The sequence below is a fragment of the Acartia tonsa genome, chromosome 6, assembly GCF_053477335.1.
Source record: "Acartia tonsa isolate MP-2025a chromosome 6, ASM5347733v1, whole genome shotgun sequence".
Lineage (NCBI taxonomy): Eukaryota > Metazoa > Arthropoda > Copepoda > Calanoida > Acartiidae > Acartia > Acartia tonsa.
Window position 1 is genome coordinate 43,743,533 of NC_137265.1, and position 21,805 is coordinate 43,765,337.

The 21,805-nt window shown below is 32.5% G+C and overlaps 1 protein-coding gene across 2 annotated transcripts in view; it reads left to right on the plus strand.

The window, feature by feature from the left end:
- LOC145322752 (uncharacterized) overlaps nt 1–21,805 on the plus strand; it is a 46,969-nt gene that overhangs the window by 14,987 nt on the left and 10,177 nt on the right. For both annotated transcript variants that reach the window (XM_080165002.1, XM_080165000.1), the window contains exons 11-23: nt 787–858; nt 1,297–1,341; nt 6,100–6,145; nt 8,598–8,652; nt 13,636–13,684; nt 14,134–14,196; nt 15,420–15,547; nt 16,620–16,647; nt 16,905–16,960; nt 17,673–17,819; nt 19,170–19,238; nt 19,411–19,546; nt 19,789–20,549. In XM_080165002.1, the coding sequence (XP_080021128.1) occupies nt 787–858; nt 1,297–1,341; nt 6,100–6,145; nt 8,598–8,652; nt 13,636–13,684; nt 14,134–14,196; nt 15,420–15,547; nt 16,620–16,647; nt 16,905–16,960; nt 17,673–17,819; nt 19,170–19,238; nt 19,411–19,546; nt 19,789–20,549 (1,655 nt within the window). The remainder of the gene's footprint in view (nt 1–786; nt 859–1,296; nt 1,342–6,099; nt 6,146–8,597; nt 8,653–13,635; nt 13,685–14,133; nt 14,197–15,419; nt 15,548–16,619; nt 16,648–16,904; nt 16,961–17,672; nt 17,820–19,169; nt 19,239–19,410; nt 19,547–19,788; nt 20,550–21,805) is intronic.

The following is a 21,805-nucleotide window of genomic DNA, read 5'->3' on the forward strand; positions in this document are numbered from 1 at the left end:
TTTAGACTTTTCCTTTTCATAGTACCCTTTTTACTAAACAGCTTCGCTACTCTTGGCCGTTATTATCCTTGTTTTAATAAGTTTTTGTATTTTGACATTTAAAATAGATATTTTCACAAGTTTAATATTGATAAATGTCACGTGTTTCAGAAAAATGCAATTTTAACATTAAAATTAAAAAAAAAACATTTACGTGATTTTTAAGAATTTATCAATATTTTAATAAGGAATTTTTTCCTTATGTAAAAAAGATCAATCTACTGTTATACATACCATATTTAAAGGTTAGCGAAAATTTCGCATGGTACTTCAAAGAGTTAGACAGTTAGGCACAGAACCCCACTCCCCCAACTCTTATTTAAAAAAGAGGAATGGGAGGGTTTGTTTATTCGGGTTGGGTTAGGTTGGGTAGCCCTGTAGGGTTATTGCATCGCAGTTATAGGTCCCTCAGAGAGAGCCCCCCCCCCCCCCCCACAAGGAATAGGATAGGAATTTATTAAGAGGGGAAAGGGGCATGGGGGTGGGTGCTCGACACTTTTGAGGAAAGTACAATAAAAATTTGCTTCTTCTACTAATTCATTTAATATTTTTATCACGCGTCTAAATTACTAAATTGAAAACAGTAAAAGTGTCGAACTATGACGTCAGAAAAAATTAACAATTAACTAATGAGAGGCCGCTATTTATTTTACCACAGTGAATACTGGCTTCTTATTGGTTAATTGTTAATTTTTTCTGACGTCATAGTTCGACACTTTTACGGTTTTTACTAAATTTTATTTTTAGAAATCTCTGGATGGATCTACAGAAAAGAAACATTCTTTAAGAAGCCTCGCTACTGGGCAGTAATCAAATCAGGTGAATTATCATTATTGGGACAAATGTATTGTGCTTCACATGCAATTCAAAATTAACATTACCCATTGCCTTTTTCCAAGGGATAAAACAATGAACGATGAAATATTAAATATTCCCATTGATGATAGACAAAGTTGCCCCATCTGAAATTGGTTTAAAATTACTATTACTTTGGACCAACCAATTAAAATTTATTAAAAGTACCCAAAGTTTTTAGCCATTAATTAAGATATCTTGGTTACAAAACATTGGGTACCAGTATAATTTACAGCACCGTTTCCCTTAATTTTTTTTATATGAAAACTTAATGTTTAATATAATGTCGATAAAAAAAACAGGCAAATATCTTATACAAGCTTATATGATCAGCTTTATTAAGTGATCGCAGCTACTCTGCCGTTGGCTTTAACCGTCCTTGTTAGTTATTTTATTTTTCAGGTTGTCTTTTCCTGTACAACGAACCGGAGGACAAGAATGAAAAAGGTAGACTATACTAATAGACCAAAAATCCTTTTTTATATTTTTGTGGGGGGGGGGGGGGGGAATGCCAACGCCTAAAATTTTCTTTCTAATTCTTTGTTAGTCCGTCCGTAACGTCATGGTAGGAAATGTGATTTTCTCAGCCGCTATTTAAGATTGTCTGCTGATTTTTTGGTGAAGTTACTCATTAAAAGATCATCGAGTATAAAACTTACTAGGTCCGTTGATCTGTCATTAAACAAATTACAAAAGTAACACATGTTTATGAACCTACTTATAAAGGTTTTGTGAATTTAAATTGTTTATCATACTCTTCTCTCTTTTTCAATTTAATGGCCACTAAACATCTATTTATAGAAGGTTTTTTTCTTTCACTCATTTTACCCATAGAAACTAAAAATATACTTTATGTTCAGTGTTCATTTATGAAAGTCAAATCATTAAAATTATCCATTCAAGTAAAATATAAAAGGGATTACTTAGAAGGCTCTTATTCTATTCATTCCTTTTATTCAAGGGTTGACAGTCGTTTCTGCGATTTTTTAACTTTGCGTCTTCAGATTGTATTATTACAATGGATTTATTATTATTTGGAATTGGATCTTACACTAGATTATAATGTACTTTAATAAAGTGAAACTTGTATCAGGCTAAAATACCGATTCCCCTCATCCAACACCTTTACCCCATCCCCTCCCCTCCTACTGGATGAACCAACTAAACAATAGTTGATGTCCATATTAGCAACCTAAATTGACGACAATATCCGGGTACATGGCAGCTTTACCACTAGCAAAAATACAGTAATAATACTGTCATAAACACAGTGATTTGACTGTCATAAACACAGTTTTACTGTCAAATTCACACCTGCATTTTTAAGGGGTATGACAAAAAAACAGTTATTGCACTGTCATTTTCACAGTTTTGCTGTCAATTATACAGGTCTACATATTGACAAAAATACATCTAATATTCTATACTTTTTCATCCATAATATTTAATACATCTATAACATAATCTTTATGGAAGTTGGGACATGAGCTCCCAACTTGTTGATGACTTTAGCAGTCTATTTGTAGAATGATTACACGAGCAATGTCAAGATCATAGAATAAGGAGGAATAGAAGTGAAAACCCTAAAAATTTCTGGGAAATTAGAAGAAATCTTTGACTTGCGCAGTAATGACAATAGTGCTAAAGTACAAATCACAATGACTAGTTGGACAAAATTAGAAAACTTCAATTTGTATCAAAATCTAATATATATTGTTAAAATTTTATTTGATCTTCATAATTTAAATTATATGTAGTGTAACAAGTTTGACTATAGAACAATTTACAAACATTCTCTATATTCAAAGGGTAATACTTTACCCAGAGACATAAGTATCTGACTAAGGCTACCACCTCTGATACACACCTCTTATTGGAGTGAAGATAGCAATAATTGCTTGATCGTTTTAGACAAAGATGGAAAATCACTGAACATCATGTTGTTTTAATTTTGGTAAGTATGATTGACCACATTTGTAATTTTCAAGGGTCAGCTAATTGGGTACAACCCCTTCCTCCCCCCTCCCCCTCTACCACAAGTATGTATGGATGTAGTTGCTATCATGTATAAATCAGCTGTTTAAAAACATACACAAGAGCGCAACCTAGTTTTTTATAATATAAATACCGAGACCAACATTTTTGTAAATTTCTTACATGATTAAATTTTTTAAGGCTTAAAATGCACATCAAATTCATTTTTAATCTATTGTGAATAAGGAAGAGAAAGGTGGAAGCTTGGCTACAAGGCTTTTAGTAAATTATTGCAAAAGGAATTTATTTTGAATATTTTTTCAGAATAATTACTGAAATCATGTTATTTACTAACAGCCTTATAGCCGTTTTGGTCTTTCAAATGGTCCAATTTTACTTCAGGCTAGCCAGACAGAATCTTCTACCTGGATTCTATTCTATACTTTATCTTCTTTGGTCAAGATCTTCCCAAAATTAAAATCGATTTTCCACGTACATTCTAAATCTATTATTATTACAGTGCACATGCCTTGCGACTGAAGTTTTATTTAAAATTTTGAGGCTACAGATTTTCTTAAACTTTAATAATCGGTTATTTTGCGGCTTTCACATAAAAAGCTGATTCCGGGTGCGGCAGTCGAGTCCTGTTTTTTTACCGATATATTTTGATTAACCATTATTATATATTATGTTCCTTTCTATGGTATTATATTTCAGATAATGATTAGTTTTTAGTTGAAAAACATTCTTTTTTAACAACAGAAAAAAAGACAAAAAAAATATTATTTTTGTAGTTAGCAACACGAATATTACTGTCCTATAAATAAAAAAATTAAAAACAAGAGTATTTTTTTATTTAACCTTTGTTATTTTTTTCTTTAATCAACATAGCACTATCCAAACTTTTAAACCAATAAACAATTTTATTCTATAGAAGTAGTAATTGTATTCATCGTAATTGGGGATGTACATCAATCTACCGTCAATTGTCTTATCCTGTATAGATACATCTTAACAAGGATGACAACATCCATAAAAGCGAAGCTCTAAAAAGGTAGGACAGACGAACATTAACTCTTGTAAAGTGTCAGAATATGCAAAATATAAATATTAAAGCTTTGACAAAATTATACGTAAATTTGTTTCTAAAAACTTGATTATAGAGATGCTTCGCTTATAATATTGTTTCTTGTTGTAATAGGAATCAGTACTCTAAAAATCAGACCAATCGGATAATTATATCACATAGAAAATTAGATGTTAAAAAAGTTAAAATCCACATGTTTAAAATGGACGTACGGACATTCTCGTAATAGAATTGCTACGCTTTCTAAATCGTACCTAACTACTACAGAAATCATCACGTTAAGTTTAAAAGACAATTCTAACATGTCTAAATTAACCCAAAAAGCTAAATTTTACGGACAGACCGACCCTAATTATTGGAAAGCTTCGCTTTTATTAATGTTGGTGTACTCAACCTTGATTAAATCAGTGTACTGACCACACATTAAAGAAGATTTCTTTTTTAATAACAACAAATTTACTCTACATACCATCCTTGTTGGTTGATTTGTCAGTCATTAACGTCAACGTAGCCCACTATTTACTTATAACATGTAAAAATTTATCAGACAGGATTTATTTTATGTCTGCAAATCTCTAAAGATCACATGACCCACAATTTGAATTAAAGGGGGGTTGCAATCTTTTCGAGTGCGCTACGTGAATATTCGATTTATAGGAGTCTCAGACTTTGGGTACTGGCTTAAAGGGAATGTGCAAGAAATAAGCAGTTTCTGAATGAGTTTGGGTACTAGCGCATGAAATGCCGCTACTCGCTGTGCTAGTTTTGAATATACCAGAATAAGAGTAGTTTAAATATAAAAGTTAGGAATACACGGCCCCCTTCCATAATCTATTTCACTCTCCTCTCCCCCCCCCCCTCCCTTTATTAAAACAGACGATAGGGAAAAGGAGAAGGGAGGTGGGGGCAAGGGAAATAAACAGGATATTCTTGCCCAGCCAACTAGCAGTTGGCCGGGTCCAATAATCTTGTAATATAAAAATCACACCATATAACCTCAAAATATTACATCAAAAACAAGTTGTGATTTCGTCTGCCTGTCCCTTTTTTCCCTGTTTATATCCCTTGCCCCTACCTCTCTTTTCCCTTTCCCTGTCATCTGTAGAGTTTCAGGGAGAATTTCTAGTAATTAACTACAGAATGGTTACTTCAGTCTGATATAATGGTAATCTAATTTTCAAATGATTGCTTTTTTTCTTGGAATTTTTCCTTAGTTATATAGTTTATTAAATTTAACTAAAAATCCCTTTACAATTTCCTCCAAATTTTCTGGATTAATCTGGATTTCATAGCCTTTCTTTGAAAACTCTTAAATTGAATTAATTGCCCATTGTCCCCTCCATTACTCCCTGGCTAAGTGCACTAATCCCCCCTATCCCTGGAGAAACCCTGTGCACGCAACTTTGTATAATGCAAATACTCGTCCTTGTTAGAATATAAAAATGCTATAGTCAACAAATAAGAACTAAATACATTTCTAATTGTTTGAAGGATAAGAAGTTCTTTTACTTGTATCAATAAATGAACTACTGAGCCTCCCCCAGTCCTCCCATCTCTCTCATTTTTAGTTTTTAAAGCAAAATATTTCTAGTCATTTCTGGCCCTATCCCTACGGGTCCTACCCCAGTGCGGTTAACCCTTACTAAACCTAACCTAAATTAAACTAAGCATTAAAAATAAGCTTTTTATAAAATAAAAAAATGTTTAATTGTAGTCCATATTCGTTATGAGGGAAACCGCCGTAAAAAGATAATTGATATTAGAAAAAGTACGATTTTTATAAGTTATGTCCTCCGTATGTTCATATAAAGAGGGTTGTATACCTATACTGAGAGATAGGGATATCTACATTATTTCTCATTTGATTTATTTTTTGCAAATATTATAATTATTTATCGCATCGTATTATAGACAGCTTGTATAATAAAATAAAAAAATGTAAAAATAAAATCAGTTTTGTTAGACCCCAGGGGCCGAAGGCCCAGGCTAACAAAACTGGTATTAAATCTATGATTTTTATTTTTATATTCGTGGGAAAATGTCTATATATTCGATCCTATACAGTTGAGAACCTGTTCTAATCCATCGGATATTAATCGGTTAGGAAGCCATACTGGAAGTAATGTTATCATTTGTATTTTTAGATTGCTTTGGATTGCGAAAATTTTCTGTTAGACGAGAAAAAGCAAGGTATTTATTTATCCACTTTTATTATATCCGTCTGTCTGTCATTGTAGAATGTCTGGTTAAATATGAAATTTTCAGGTTTTAGGCTATTTTAGTTTAGGTTGAGTTAATCCATCCCCTTGTTTTGTCAATACTAATGAAAATAAACTTTTTTGGTTTAATTTTAGATTTTTAATTAGAAAATAGTTCAAATTTAGATGTCTCATAATAATTCTAATGTTATTTAAAGATATTTTCTTTAGATAAATTTCAAAACGCAGATTTAATTTTCTTATTCTTTTTATATAAATTTCTCAAGAATGGTTTTCATTCTTAATTAGAATGGAGTTCGGATTGGGATTTAAATTATAAAATATTAATAACTGAATGCTACTCCCATGGAGGTCTCTAGAAGCACCTGAGGTGGGTGGAGGGTCGAAACTCGCAAATTATCAATTTTAGTTTTAAAAAGAAAAAGTAAAAATCATTTTTATTTGTGGTGGGGGGGGGGGGGGTGGGATTTTTCAAGGACAATTTCTCTTGGGAGGATGGAATTACTCTCCGCCAAAAAAAAAATTTCCTTGTACCTATGATAAGCTACATTGTAATAGAGAACCATATCGGTTCGGCGGTTATCGAAATCCTTTGGATCACACAGACAAGCATCATTTTACTTATAGATGGGGTGATTTTGTTTAACATAATTGGAGGTGTATCAATCTAACGTCCAAAGTCTTATCCCTTAAGATTCCTGCATGTTGTAATTCCAATTGTTTTGCAGTATCTCTATCTAAATCTCTTTAAAAATTGATTTCCTGTGTATTTCATTAATGAAAGAAGAAGAAATATAACCTTATAATAATAATCAGAGATAAAGGAATAGTAATTAATGTATACTTCAACCAATGATTTTAATGTACAGCAGAGGAAATTTAGTTTATCATCATAAGGGATGTACATTGTACAACCATTGCAATTGGCGTATCCCTGTTTAAAAAGGGGTGGGTGAGATTTTTCTAGGGGTGATTTAACTTGGGAGAGTAGAGGTAAACTCGCCCATAATATGTATTTTGTTTAACTATGGTGCATATAAGAAGTGGCCAGTAAAATCCTTACATTCACACAGACTGATATACATCTTGTTACTTTTATATAAGAATACTAAATGATTATTATTATTCTATTTTAAAGTAGTAAAGTGTTCTGTTTGAAGCAAAATATCTCTGAAACTACTGAGTGGAGTATGTTGTACTTTTCAGGGAAGCCTTATAAATATCTTGAGTATGGTTTTAAGCTATTTTCTGACCTCCTACTGCGAAGCAACTAGTATTTGTTACATTAAAATCTAGTTGCCAAAGTTAATATAAAGAATACTTTATTCCTGCCAGTTAAAAATACAACTCATCCTGTTTTTGGGTCCGGAAGCTAAAAATAAAAACATTTCTAAAGAAACAAAGATAAATCTTTCTCTGGATAAATCAGGTTCTTGGATTTTGCTCATTGTTATCTTGACTGCGTAAACCTTACCTAAAGGGCATCAGCGTAAAGGGTAATGAGTCATGCTTCTAACGTCAGTCCGTAACCAAATAGGAAATGTAATTTTTCTCGGCTACTATTCGAGGTAAATGTCTGATTTTTTTTGAAGATTTACTATACCTATGATCCTCTATTATATAATTTACTTGATTCGTCTGTGCAGCGTTTCAGAGCCGTTTGATTTTGGTGCGGCTCCGGCTCCGACCTAAAATCAAGAAAAACTCGACATATTTTTTTTCTTCATAAAAAGTATTTTTTATTTTTGACTTTTGAACATTTTAAAAGAGCAATTTTTGATAAAAATGGACTTGGAAAACTTAAAAAGGGCATTTGCACATGACAAAACAGAGTTACCAAATTATAATTTATAAAAAAAATCTCTTTATTTATCTAGTCCGGTGCCGGAGCCGTTTTTTTAACGAAAATTACGGCTCCGGCTCCAGCAAAATATGGCGGCTCCACGGCTCCCGGCTCCAGCTCCGAAACACTGCGTCTGTGTGTCAGTCATGCTACAAAAAAAATATTAAACATATAAGTGAAAGGTTTCGTTTTTTTTTAAATATTCTTAATTGATGACCACTAAAAAGATGCTCTTTAAATTACTTTTCCGTATTTCCATCAATGATTTTTTGTGCTTCGTGAGTAATTGTTGTTGGCATCCTTGTTTCTTTTGTGAAAAACAATTATGGAATAATTCAAAGGCTCAAAAGTGGGCCATACGAATTTTGAATAAAAAAAGGTCAACTGAATTTGAGTTGCCGAATGTGTACACAGTTTCCTCGGTGTTCCCACATCCTATCTCAATATTTACTACTAGCTAAAAACGCTTTAAACTTCCAAAAAAAACTCTGAAAAATGTAAATTTTGAATGTTTAATGTATAAATCGTTTATACATTCAAATTTTCATTTTTTGTGTATCACAGATTTCTTTCATTTCAGTGTTGTTTTATGTGGAAAGAATGAAAATTCTCCTGGAAAATCTCTTAAACACAAGGTAAGCTTAGTATATGTCAGGCGAATGAAGCGTGACCGGTGGCGTTCACAGCGTTTTGCCAGGAGGGTGATAATATTTTTTATACCCCCCTTAAACCAAAATTTAGGGTGGTGTAGGGGGTGTAAGTTTTATTTGGGTGTACTGCAGACAGGGAGAGGGGATGTTATTTTCTATCGTTAGGGAGGTGTATCCACCCCCCTTAATTTTGCCAGTGTGGTGTAAACACCCTTCTTCACTACACCTCCATTCTTCACTCCTCAGAACGAGAGTATTTATTATATATGCCTGATTTCAGAATTAAATTATATTTACGCCTAGAAAGAGTTCTTTAATTCGTTGGCTTAAAAAATTTTGGCATTCTTTTAAATCTTGAAGGAATAATACTAATTTGCAGTGTCCAAACTTTTCCAGGTCCGATAAGGGGTAAATTTGTTTATTATAATAGGACGGTGTATTGATTGATCACCATGGGTCTATTCCTATTTATAACTCAAATTTTCCGTTTGTCTGATTTAATAAAATTTCTAAGCCGTTTTTGTCAATAAAAACTACGTATTATCTACGTATTTCTTAAATTGAAACATATTGATTTATTGGATTTTTAAATCTATTGTTTTTTTACGTATGAAATATCGTAAACGGAATTTAGTCTGATGTAAGACGTAGATACGGAATAGTTTTATAATTGTTTCTGTATACTTTATTTATATTTTGGTATTTTCTTATATTCTAAAATTGATTTACATATATTTCTATCCCTCTCACTCACATTTAAATTCATTTGAATGGACTTCGACAATAATGGATTCATGTAACCACCCCCCCCCCCCTAGTTTTAAAGATACTAGATTTTTAAGGGGCTGAAAATTTTAAGGTAGATTATTTTAATTTTAATGAAATATCAGCTGTCTTAAGTGGTTATCACTTGTAAAATTGGCAAATTCACCTATTTATTAGTTCATCTACTCTATAACTATGATCAGTCCGCCCGTCTGTATGACAGAGTTACTAAACCAAATAAAATTTTCTCTGTGGCTATTAAAGATAGAGGTCTAACTTTGTAGAGTCTATCAACTATTAAGCATTCTTGTTTCTCTTCTTAGTAGCGAAGCTAATCTATAATTCACAATGTCCGTCCGTCTGTCCGTCCGTCCGTCCGTCCGTCTGTCCGTAATTAATGAATTGGGGGAAACGTGATTTTCTCGGCTCCTATAAAAGAAAGAGAGCTGAAATTTTTTGACAACATTCCTATCATTAAGAAGCACAATTAACTATAAAACATCAATGGCGGTCGGACTGCTTTTTAGCAGGTTTTAGGCTATTTTTATATTTTTTCAAATTTTCCTCATAACTTGGGTGTTTGTGGTCCAATTTTCAAAATTTTTTCAGTTAAAGATATCAAAATTAAATTTCCCGTCATTTGAAGAAAACATCAATGGCGGTCAGACTTCCTTTTTGCAGGTTTTTGGCTATTTTTATATTTTTTACATTTTTCCCCATATCTTTGGTATTTATGGTCCAATTTTCGAATTTTTTTCACTTATAGATATCAAAATTAAATTTCCTGTCATTTGAAGAAAACAACAATGACAGTCAGACTTCCTTTTTGCAGGTTTTTGGCTATTTTTATATTTTTCACATTTTCCCCCATATCTTTGGTGTTTATGGTCTAATTTTCAAAATTTTTCAGTTAAAGATATTAAAATTAAATTTCTGGCGTTTTAAGTAAAGAAACATTGGCGGCCAAACTGCCTCGGTTTTTGGCTATTTTTATATGTTTGACACATTTCCCCATATCTTTGGTATTTTTGGTTCAATTTTAAAACTTTTTTGCATTAACAGTTTCAAAGTATTTTTTCCCATTGTTATGTGCATCTAGTATGTAATTTACCTTAACCGTTTTCATCATGCAAAATAAAACAAGGTTTCGTGTTTATTTTCTCCAATAAATCTATTCTTGATTTTAATAAATACACTTTAAATCTACTTCTACGTATTCCCATCCACAATTTTTTGTGCTTCGCTACTTATGGATGTTGTCATCCTTGTTTTAATATTTTTTTGCGCTTACGTTTTTTATGACCATTATTGTTCTTTTTTTCTTCATAAAGAAATTTCCTTTTCTTTGAACGTGTAGGTGTCAAGTTCAAATAGTAATAGAAAGTCACATTTCTGTTGAGGTAGCGAAGCTACTCTATAACATAAAATGTCAGTCAGCCTTTCATCCCATCTGTGAGAAACTTTCTATATATAAATTTTTTATGACACAGAACACATGCTCTATAACTGACTTTGTTCATTTGTCTAGCCATGATTTGTATATGCTTTTCTACTTATGAATGTTGTTATCCTGAGGTGGATTCTTAAAAAAATTTGCCCCACTAATCGCTTAGTGGGGCAAAATTGTTTTCGTGAAAAATCCACTAAAATCCCATTAAAAATCTACAAAAATTAAACAAAATCATAGAAGGGTTATTAACATATGATTTTGTTTAATTTTTGTAGATTTTTAATGTGATTTTGGTGGATTTTTCTAAGGCTAAGCGATTAGTGGGGCAAAATTTTTTAAGAATCCACCTCTGGTTTTAAACAATCAATAAGTGCCAGGAATTTTACAACAAATATAAGTTGCTCAGCTACAGCTTTACAAATTAAATGAAAAATAGTAAATTTTAGAAATATAGGTAAAGTTTTGCATGATTTACATTATATCAAGCCTACATGTATGTAAAAATAAAATAAGAAGTTGTTCTATACAAAATGGCACTTAATAAATTCATATTTTCGTAACATTATGTCATGAAGAATAAAACAAAAAGATGGATAGATTACTTTTATGTTTTGTGGATTTGTGGATGTAATTGTGGGACGGATAGATAGACGGAATATCCTTACCTTATGATATAGTATCTTCGCTACTAAAAATACGTATTTTTTATATAAAAAATTATCTCCTTAGACGTAAAAAATTTGAGAATAATCGATTTTTTTTTATTTTGTACAGAGTATCTAAAAATCATATTTATTCATAGGTAAGAACTTCTATAAAGAGCAAACCTATTTTTACAATAATAACATTAGTGTAAAACACTAGAGGGAGAAAGGGGTTAAATAACTGTGTTTCCCCATCGCAACCACCTTGTGCAACCTTTCTATTGAGTCATTGAAAATCAACCAATGGTGTCGCTTATATTAACACAGCCAAGTAGCAGAAAATAAGAAGTAGGCGAAAGAGGTCTTTGAAAAAGGAAGGGAGGTAGTTGTCTGTATATACATCTATACTTTAGATCTGTTATAATAACAAGAGAAGGCATAAGACGGATAGGCAAAGTGATTTAAAAGTTTAACGGACAGACAGACAAAGAGATTCATATAGTAGGCTTTTGGATCTTTAAAATCTTCATAACTCATTTACTCCCTCTATATATATATACAGTGGCTGAAAAATTTACGCTCACCCTTTAACGAAACTAATAAACAGACGGATAAACATTGGTCAAGCCGGTTGAGAGATCTTACGTTAAGCCCAGGCAAACAAACATCCAAACAATATAGTATGCATTAGTGGATGCGCTCGTTGAGGCAATTTAAAGAGGAGGGAGGTTGGGGTTGACCTACCCCCTTTAGAAAAGAGAGGGTATTTTTTCTAGGGCAATTTGTTCTGGGAGGGTGAACGTACCCTAGACTCAAATAGATACAATGCTAGTTTAGCGGTTAGTGAGATCTTTAAGAACAAACAAGCAATGACAAGATCTTAACATATAATATAAAAATTAATAAAAATAATGTTACTTTGAATTTAACAAAGCATTTAATTGCTAAACAATTTATGAATAAATGCCTTGTATGAAATTTTACCAATGAATGTTTTTATTGTATATATTTCTTTCAAAAACAAGAATGACAACATCCATAAAGGAAAGTTTAACAAGTTAGCATGACAAACGAACATTAAGTTAAAAGAGTGACATAGTAATTTAATATTTTTTTAGATGTTGTTATTTTAGTATTTTTTATATTTAATAACAAAATTTTCTTTTTAATTTTAATTTAAATATTATATTCTAATTATTAAAACTTTACATATTAATTTTGTAATCCTCCCATTTGAAAAGTGGTGGAATAGCAATAGAATTTAGCGCGGCAACAGCGCTAATTAGGCCCCTGGGCCCACTGCCTGTTTTCGTCTTCTAGTTGCTTCGATTCCTCTCTTTTATTTTTTTCTCTATGGATCCAAGTAAACTAAACATATCGCAAAAGTTGTAAAATACAGCATATATATTAAGGAGTTACTTTTAAGGCTTAATCAAATTGAGTAGCATGCCAACATTAACGATTAAAGCTATAAATTTTGGTCGAATTGACCCTAATTGTAAAAAAGCTTCGTTTTACAAATGAATTTAAAGTGAAAGGCAAAAAATATACAGAAATATGTATATTATTCAGCACATAAAGAAAAAAAACTTTTGAAAAAACTTCAAACGTTTTTTGCTTAAAAAATGATATTCAATATTTTTCGCTCTATTGAGTTTTACTTTAGGTTGTGTAAGAAGTACAAAATATAATAAATTGTGCAAAATTTTTAAAAATACATAAAAAATATAAACATTTAAAATTTAAAAATGTATTAAAAATAATTTTCTATCTGTTTTTGAAGTAAGGTTTTGTAATAACCAATAAAAATTTTCAACTTGTTTTTGCTTCCTGAAATCCTAAGGGATAAGACAATGGACGATAAATTGATGTACATCCTCAATGATGATAAAAAATAACCCCTTTAGTAGATTAAATTAATGTTTGAAAAGTTTGGAACCAACCTATTAAAGTTTAATAAAAAGTACCCAAAGTTTTAAGGCAACGTAGTTATAAAACTTTGGGTACCAGGATAATTCCTCTGATAGCAGCCAAGTTACTTGGTTGTATCAATGATTCTGTTTTTTATGCTTAGATATGTCTTTATATTTAATTTTTATTTTTTTCTAGTTTGAGATGGAGAATGAAGAAAAAGCGTTGTTGTGGTTTCAGCATATCCAGGAAAAAATATTATAGATACAATATATATACATATTTGTTGACTAAATACTGATAGAAAAGTAACAAAGTGGTGGTCTGAATTAAAGAATTAAAATATTTGAACCCAGTAATAGTGTCTGAATCTGATTATGACGTAAAAAAATTAGCCAATGAGAGGCCACTATAAATTTTATCATTGGTAATTTACATTGTATATTGGCCTCTTATTGGCTAATTATTTTACGTCATAATCAGAGTCTGACACTTTTACTAGGTTTTAATAATTGTAATTTATCTTTAAGATAAGGGATTATGTTTCTATGCTAAACAGGAACTTTGATAGAAAGCATCAAAATAAACTTACATACAGATAGAGTGCAGGAACCTAATCTTTATAAAACACAATTTTGGTGTTAAAAATTGAAACTAAACAATAATTAATTGGATTGTCTATAATATTTTGTATTAAGGCGGTCATCTTTGCTAATCATCATCTAACAGACAAACCAAGTTCTTCTTCTTTAGATAAAGGTAAAAATGACAAAAGTAAAAAACAGCATATAGAGTCCAATCAAAAATCACGTCATACAATACAAATGACCAATGCTAGGCCAGTATACAATTTACTATTGGTCAATTACAATGTATACTGGACTATCATTGGTTATTTGTAATGTATGACGGAACACAGTAATAGTGTCTGACTGATTATGACGTAACAAAAAAAATTAGCCAATGAGAGGCCACTATAAATTTTACCATTAATCAATAACGGCCTCTCATTGGCTAATTTTTTTTTGTTACGTCATAATCAGTCAGACACTATTACTGTGTTCTGTATGACGTCATTTTTATTGGACAGTATATGCTGTTTCCCAAAATTAAGAATAGTTATTTGATCGTATTTTTTAAATATTGATCATGCTGTAATGAGTTTTCCAAATATTTAGTCAGTTTTAAATCACAAGGCAAGACTTTAAATTTCTTTCTGTACCCCTTCGAAGAAGAAGAAAATTAGAAATTACAATTTACTCAAATTTATAAAATCTTTTTCATATAAATTTGCCTTTTTTTCCAATGCTAAATCGAAAACCAATAATCCTTACAAAAATCAAATTGTCTTTTACATTAAATCATTTAAGATGAACGTACTACCATTTCATGATTTAATTATATCGTGGTTATCCTTAAATATAAGTAATAGGGTGTATTTTTGTCTGTGTATCTGTCTATTGAACAACCATTGAACCCATATGAATAAGCTACTTATATATCCAGGGAAGGTTTATTATAAATCCTCTTAGGAGAAGTTATTTTGGGAGTGCCTATCAAGTACTACCCCCCCCCCCACACCTTTTTCTTATTTAAATGATTGAATATAATTGGGAGAGTATTTTTCCCTATAAGTAACTCCCATGGGGCTACAATATAACATAACATATCCTAACTTGATCTAAATTAAAAAGCAAACAAACAAAAAAACTACCCCTCCACCACCTTATATTCAGCTAATATCAAAATAATGTGGAAAGAAGGGGTGTTTCTATGCTCGAGTAGGCACTTTGATGGAAACCACTAACTGTTGATATTATCATATAAAAGTAACAGAACTATTTGGAGGAGGGTACCACCAACCTACCAAGAGAAATAACCCCCAGAAATAAATAGCCTCATCCAAAAAATGATTATTCTTTTTAACTTTCTTAACTTAAATCTTAAAAAAATTACACCAAAATTAATTATCACTATATCAGAGAGTGTAGAGATGCAGCAAGGTAGTAGCCAAGATGAAGCTTCCCTTACAATTGAAAATCAGGGAAAAGATAAACTTACTGACAAGATGAATGATGGAGGACTGAAGAATGAAAAATTTACATCCAACAGGAATTATGATCAAACATTTAAATTATGTTGGTTAAGGGCAAAGCTTGTCTACATTTAGGGAAATCTGTACGTTTGTCCGTTGTTTCCATAACTAATAGCTTGAACATCCCCCCCGCCCCCCCCCCCCCACACAAAAAAACCAGGTAGATAGATAATTTTTTTACAAAGTAAAAGAGATTTCAAGAAATAATGAAAAGAATTGAAGATTATTTAATTAATCTTTCACTCATAAATCTATAGATTAAATTTTTAATTTTGCAAAGCTACTCCATAAGTGATTTTGCCTTTCTGTCTGTTTCTCTTCTCTTATTTGTTTCCTTTATCCCTCTTTCTTTCTCTCTGTCTGACTCTCACTCTCTCTGTCTCTGTCTGACTCTCTCTCTCTCTCTCTCTCTCTCTCTCTCTCTCTCTCTCTCTCTCTCTCTCTCTCTCTCTCATCTCTCTCTCTCTCTCTCTCTCTCTCTCTCTCTCTCTCTCTCTCTCTCTCTGTCTGTCTGTCTCTCTCTGTCTCTCTCTCTCTCTCTCTCTCTCTCTCTCTCTCTGTCTCTCTCTCTCTCTCTCTCTCTCTCTCTCTCTCTCTCTGTCTCTCTCTCTCTCTCTCTAACTCTCTCTCTCTAACTCTCTCTCTCTAACTCTCTCTCTGTCTCTCTCTGTCTCTGTCTCTTCCTCTCTCTCTCTCTCTCTCTCTCTCTCTCTCTCTCTCTCTCTCTCTGTCTCTCTCTGTCTCTCTCTCTTTCTTTCTCTCTATCTCTATTTCATTCTCTCATTTTTTCACTCTCTTTATCTTTTTCTTTCACTTTAATGCTGCTTTCTATTAGGTTCTCACATCCTTTAACTTGTGCACTCTCTTTTTATCTTCCCCTTTTCTCCCCCTTCTTCTCTCTCATAATAATGCTGTAATTATGCTCTCTGTTCGGTTCTCCCAAGTCTTCAAGTTCAGCACTCTTCCCCCCTTTTTTTTCTCCATGACTTCATATTTAGCATAAGATTTTAAAACAGCAGTGGTACTCTTGGACGTAAACGTCCTTGTTAATTCTTCATAAATTTAATTAAAATGTTGATATTAATTAAGAGAAACTGAGGATGCTTGTTTCTATGGTGAGTTATATAACAAGGATGATAACATCCATAAAAGCAAAGCCTTAAAATGGTAGGACAAACGAACATTAACACTTGTAGAGTGTCAGAACTAAGAGCAGAATATTTATGCATAAGTCCAAACAAAATTTTAAGTAAATTTGTTGCAAAATTGCTTTAATAAAGGGTACTGTTTAAGGACATATTTGCATTTTTAGGACTTGATTATAGAGATGTTTATGATTACTTAATTTTTAACAAAAATTTTTATTATTTAGATCCAGGCGATCATTACCAAACAATTGAGGCAGTAAACAACTATTCTGTTGCCAGCGTAAGTAGAAGCTTGTAGAGAAGCAACGCCTTTCTTCGATTCGAATTGCTTAGTAGAACGTCGAGTCTTCAAAGAAAAAAAATTGAAAATAATAAAATCACGCAACTTCGTTTTCATTGAAAAAAAATTTGTTACTTAATTAAACTGTAAAGTTATTTAAATGCTAGAAGCAACTTTTTACAAATCCTATTATTTTGAGTAAATAAATTGTTTTTAGGTTAATATTTCGCTAATTTTTCATTGAAGGAAAGCCTTTTATAGGTCCCAGGTTACTTTTTTATAAATGTAAGTCTATATGAATAACATTTTTTATAAATGTAAGTCTATATGAATAACTATAACATATGGATTTTTTCTACCCAATTGTTCCCACCACTAGCTTGTGCTTCATCAAGTATGTGATAGATCTAAAACCTTAAGTACTATGATGTTTGTCAGTCAGTCTTTTTTTTTTTTTTTTGTAGCAAAATTCAAATTTAATGTGTCCCACACTATTTTGTGAATTCATAAGCTTTGTGCTAATAATAAAAGCATTTGGATCAAGGTGAGAAAATTAAATAGTGGGTTTATTTCCAGCCCCTGCGGAGGGCTATAACCCTGCGGGACAATCATTAACATAGAACCCAACCTATCAAAAGCTACTCTGAAAATACGACCACACCGGCTACTTTTTTTCCTTCCCTGATCCAAACATTTTCATTGCTTACTTTAGGAGGTTGGCTACCGACCAGCCCGACCTACAGACCTCAAGTTGACCAACTTACTGCGGCCGGAGTTTGGGAGCAGCAGCGTGACCGGCAGCCAGCTGTCAAGCCCGCGGACAGAGACAATTTACGATATGCCGCAGACACCTAGTAAGGTAAGTTATGGCGTACACATTATTTTGCGGAAGAGGGGGGGGGGAGAATAAAGAGTATTATTTTCAATATCATTCCCTGCGCCCCTGAAATTTCATCCACCTTCCTCCTAGGGTAACTTCTTTGTGACAGATACAATTAAGAAGCGTAGCTACTTTATACAATACGTCTGTCAGTCTCTCCATTTGTATATTAATCTTTGCGGTTTAATTCAGAGAGGGAGGGGAGTCCCCAAAGTTTTATAATAACGTTTTCTTATTCGTTGGCTTTACAATTTTGTAGACTTTTATTGAATTTTAATTGGTTGGTTTAAAAAGTTGGGTGTCCAAACGTTTCAACCACTAATTGTAATCTACAGAAGGGTAATTTTGCGTATTAACATTGGGGATGTACATCAATACATCGGCCATTGTCTTATCTTATTTTTTAATCAAGTAAAACAAATATCATATTTCTATTTTTTCTTTTAAAATGAATGTTCTTTCTATTTTATTTAAAATATGATTATAATGTAACAATTCTGGGTGGTTTTCTGATAGTGCCTACTTGAGCACAAAACCCCCTCCCTTATTTTGAAATATATCAAAAATAAAGGAAGGAATAGTTTATCATGTTTTTATTTTTTACTTCAGGTTAGATAAGATTAGGTTATATTGGGTACAGGGTAGATCTGCAGGGTTAGGGTAATCTGCAGGTGTTAAGAATAGAAAACTATCCTTTCTGGTATTCAATTTCTTGAAAAAATAGGGTTAAAGGGGGCGTTCTATGCTCGCTAGACACTTTGACTGAAAACACCCAATCCAATGACAACAATGGTTGAAAAAATAATGTTTAGACTGTTTTTTACATATCTTTAATAAATTGACAATATTTGGGGGGGAGGAAAGAGTGGAAGATTAGTTTATCTTTATAGTCCTCCACCTACCTGCATTATATGTCTTCACTTCCTCACAATTTAAATCACTGAACAGCGCAAAAAATTGCTTTATACTTTCACAATTAAATAGCCTCTCAGCCGTGTATCTTTTGTAGGAGCCGAGAAAATCTGTTATAAAAAATAAAAGCGTCTAAAGCGAATTAAAAGCAGTCCATAATCTTAATCATGCTCCATATTGATGGGAATGTTGACAAGAAGTTTCAGCCTTCTATCTTTTATAGGAGCTGAGAAAATCACGTTTCCCCCGATACGTTTCAAACGGACATACGGACTTACGGAAAGACGGACAGACGGATATTTTAAATTATAGAGTAGCTTCGCTACTAAAAAAAACAGTCTCTCACATTTTACATTATTAACCTGCGCATGTGATATTACGCGGAATTGAAGGTACATCTAATTTTTAATATCTCAGGTTACAGATGGTGAATTCCAGTTTGATGGAACTGGTTTTACCGGGTATGGCGGTCAGGTTTCAGCTTCCAGGGACACGCTAAGGCATTCATTTATTTTGTTTCAGTAAAAGAGAGGTTTTCAATCCCCCTCCCCCCCTCTTAAAAAACACACACATTTATTTTTGTTTTTAAAAGGGGAAACATTTTCAAAACAATACTATTTCATGACAAGATATCACTAAATGAATGACCTATAAACCTAGAGCAAGCAAGTATAATCTCAGAAATTCAGAATATGGCGGTTCTAGCGGTCAGATTCTAAGTTCTGGTGGTCAGATACCAGGTGGGGGAGAAATCTATGCCCTACCTACACCTCCCCCTACTCCTGTCAAGAAAGGTAAAATAAAGATTTACCAACCGCTAGAAACAAGTTTGGATGAAATAATTTTTTCTTAGTAATATCTTAAAAATTGAGTCTTTAACTGGCACTTCAAAAACAGCTAAAAAACAAAGAAGATAAATAACTGATATTAGAACAAAGCCTTTATTAACTTTAATGAAAAAATATAGTGTGATTACTGATTACTTGCTCAGTGTTTGATGTATTTAAATACTTAATCAATTTATTATTATTTACAGGAAGCAAATCTAAGATGGCCGCCAACCTTCCACATTCTCCTTGTACACCTCCCAGATCATTTGGCGGAGAAGTTTACAACGTGCCTGTTGTTCCTGTGCGCCGCCGCAGTACATCTTCTTCAAGGAAGACGACATCTGAAAGGAAAGAAGATTATCGCACGCGCGAACAAATACCTAAAAGTAGCAGTAGACGGCAAAGATCACCAGAACGACGGCTTGGTGGTGGTAGAAACAAATCTGGGGGTCGGAGTCAATCAGCTGGGAGAAGTCAGTCAGGTAACAGGAGCCAAACTAGGAACAGAAACCAGTCACCACAAAGAGACAACAGCTTACCTATTTACAAGAAGAACTCTGCCCCTTCCAAATCTAGCACAATTAAAACAGTCCACCAGGAGTTGAAGCTGTCTGTCAAGAATTTACCCCACCTCCCGCCAAAACCCAATCAAAATCAAAATGGTGGAAAATCCTATGGCCTTATGAGTCAGAGCTTACACGAAAGGTTTAGCAGTCTAGATGAAACTGTTAGCTCGCATGTTGAAGATTTAGACCAAGAACTAACTAAACCGTCAACATACAAAAAGCTGAGCAGCGGATTGAGCCAAAGCAAACTAATTAGAGAACTGAAAGAGCGCCATTCTCAGTCTTCTAGGTCACGTGACAAAAATGGTGGGAAACGACTGTCAGCTGACGCGCCTCCGCCAGAGCCTGCTCCAAGAAATACCAGCTCTGTCAGAAGAAATTTGGAGAAAGAGTTTGTCCAGGTAAATAACTCTATCCTGTACATTTTTAGAATTTTTTTAGAATTATTTTTATATTCATTAAACTCTTTTATTTTTATTTTTTAAACATTTTTTTGCTTCTCTCCTTCTTGGGGCTTTGCCCCTACAGATGAAAGAAGGTTTCCTTATCTTTGTGAATTAAACAAAAGTAAAAAAGAATTTAAAAAATTTTAAATGTAATTATTTGAAATGTAAAAATGATAAAAAATATTTTTTTTTTTTTTGGGGGGGGGGGTTAAGAAGTGAAAATTTACAATTTTTGGGGGTGTGGAGGTTTCTTACACCCCCCCCCCTCCCCCAAAATAAAATATCTTAAAACCACCAGCATCTATATTCCCTGAAGAATAGAGCCCAATCGGTTTAGTAGTTACTGAGATGTTCAGCTTCAGACGGACAAACATCATTCTCCTTTGTATTAACAATATAAAGACAAAAATGGAATACCATTCAAAATTGAAAAAATCTTTTATTGATATTTTTCATGTAAACGCTTAAAATAAATAACAAAGAAATATTTCAATAAAATGATTTTATGTTTTCAATATTTCCCTTGAATTTGAAATATTTCCAATTTTCCATACTTGTAAAACAATTAAAATGAAAAATAATGGTAACGTCATAACTTAAATAGCTTTTCAATTCAAATTTTCCACATCTTTTGTGATCTATAATTGTTTTTCTCGTATTCATTTGAATCCGGTGGATAGAAACCGGTTCTCATGAATACGAAAAAACTATGTCTAGCATCGTATTATATCCAGTTTTCTACGAATATAGAAATGTACAATCATAAGATTAAAACTAGTTTTTTTAGCCGGTGCCTTCGGCACCACGGGGCTAAAAAAAACTAGTTTTAATCTTATAATTGTACATTCTATATCCGCGGAAAGCCGTTTATAATACGATACGAGAAATAACTATTCTTTCATTGTAACATTTATGGAATTTTTTGACAATCAAATACTTTTTGGATATCTATCTATTTAAGTAATTCTATGTAATTGAAATTAAAATTCTACTAAAAAAATGATTAAATTTGTCTCAATAAGGGCAATAATGAGAACAGCAACTTGAAAAGAAGCATAGCTATAGCTACACATTGCCTATTTATAATGTATTTCCATGCAAATAACTTATAACTTCCTTGTTAATTGGTAGATTTTAAAAATCTAAGAATACAGTTTTTGTCCAAAAAAAATTTACTCTATTGCTATCTTTTTATCAAAGCTTCATGCTTG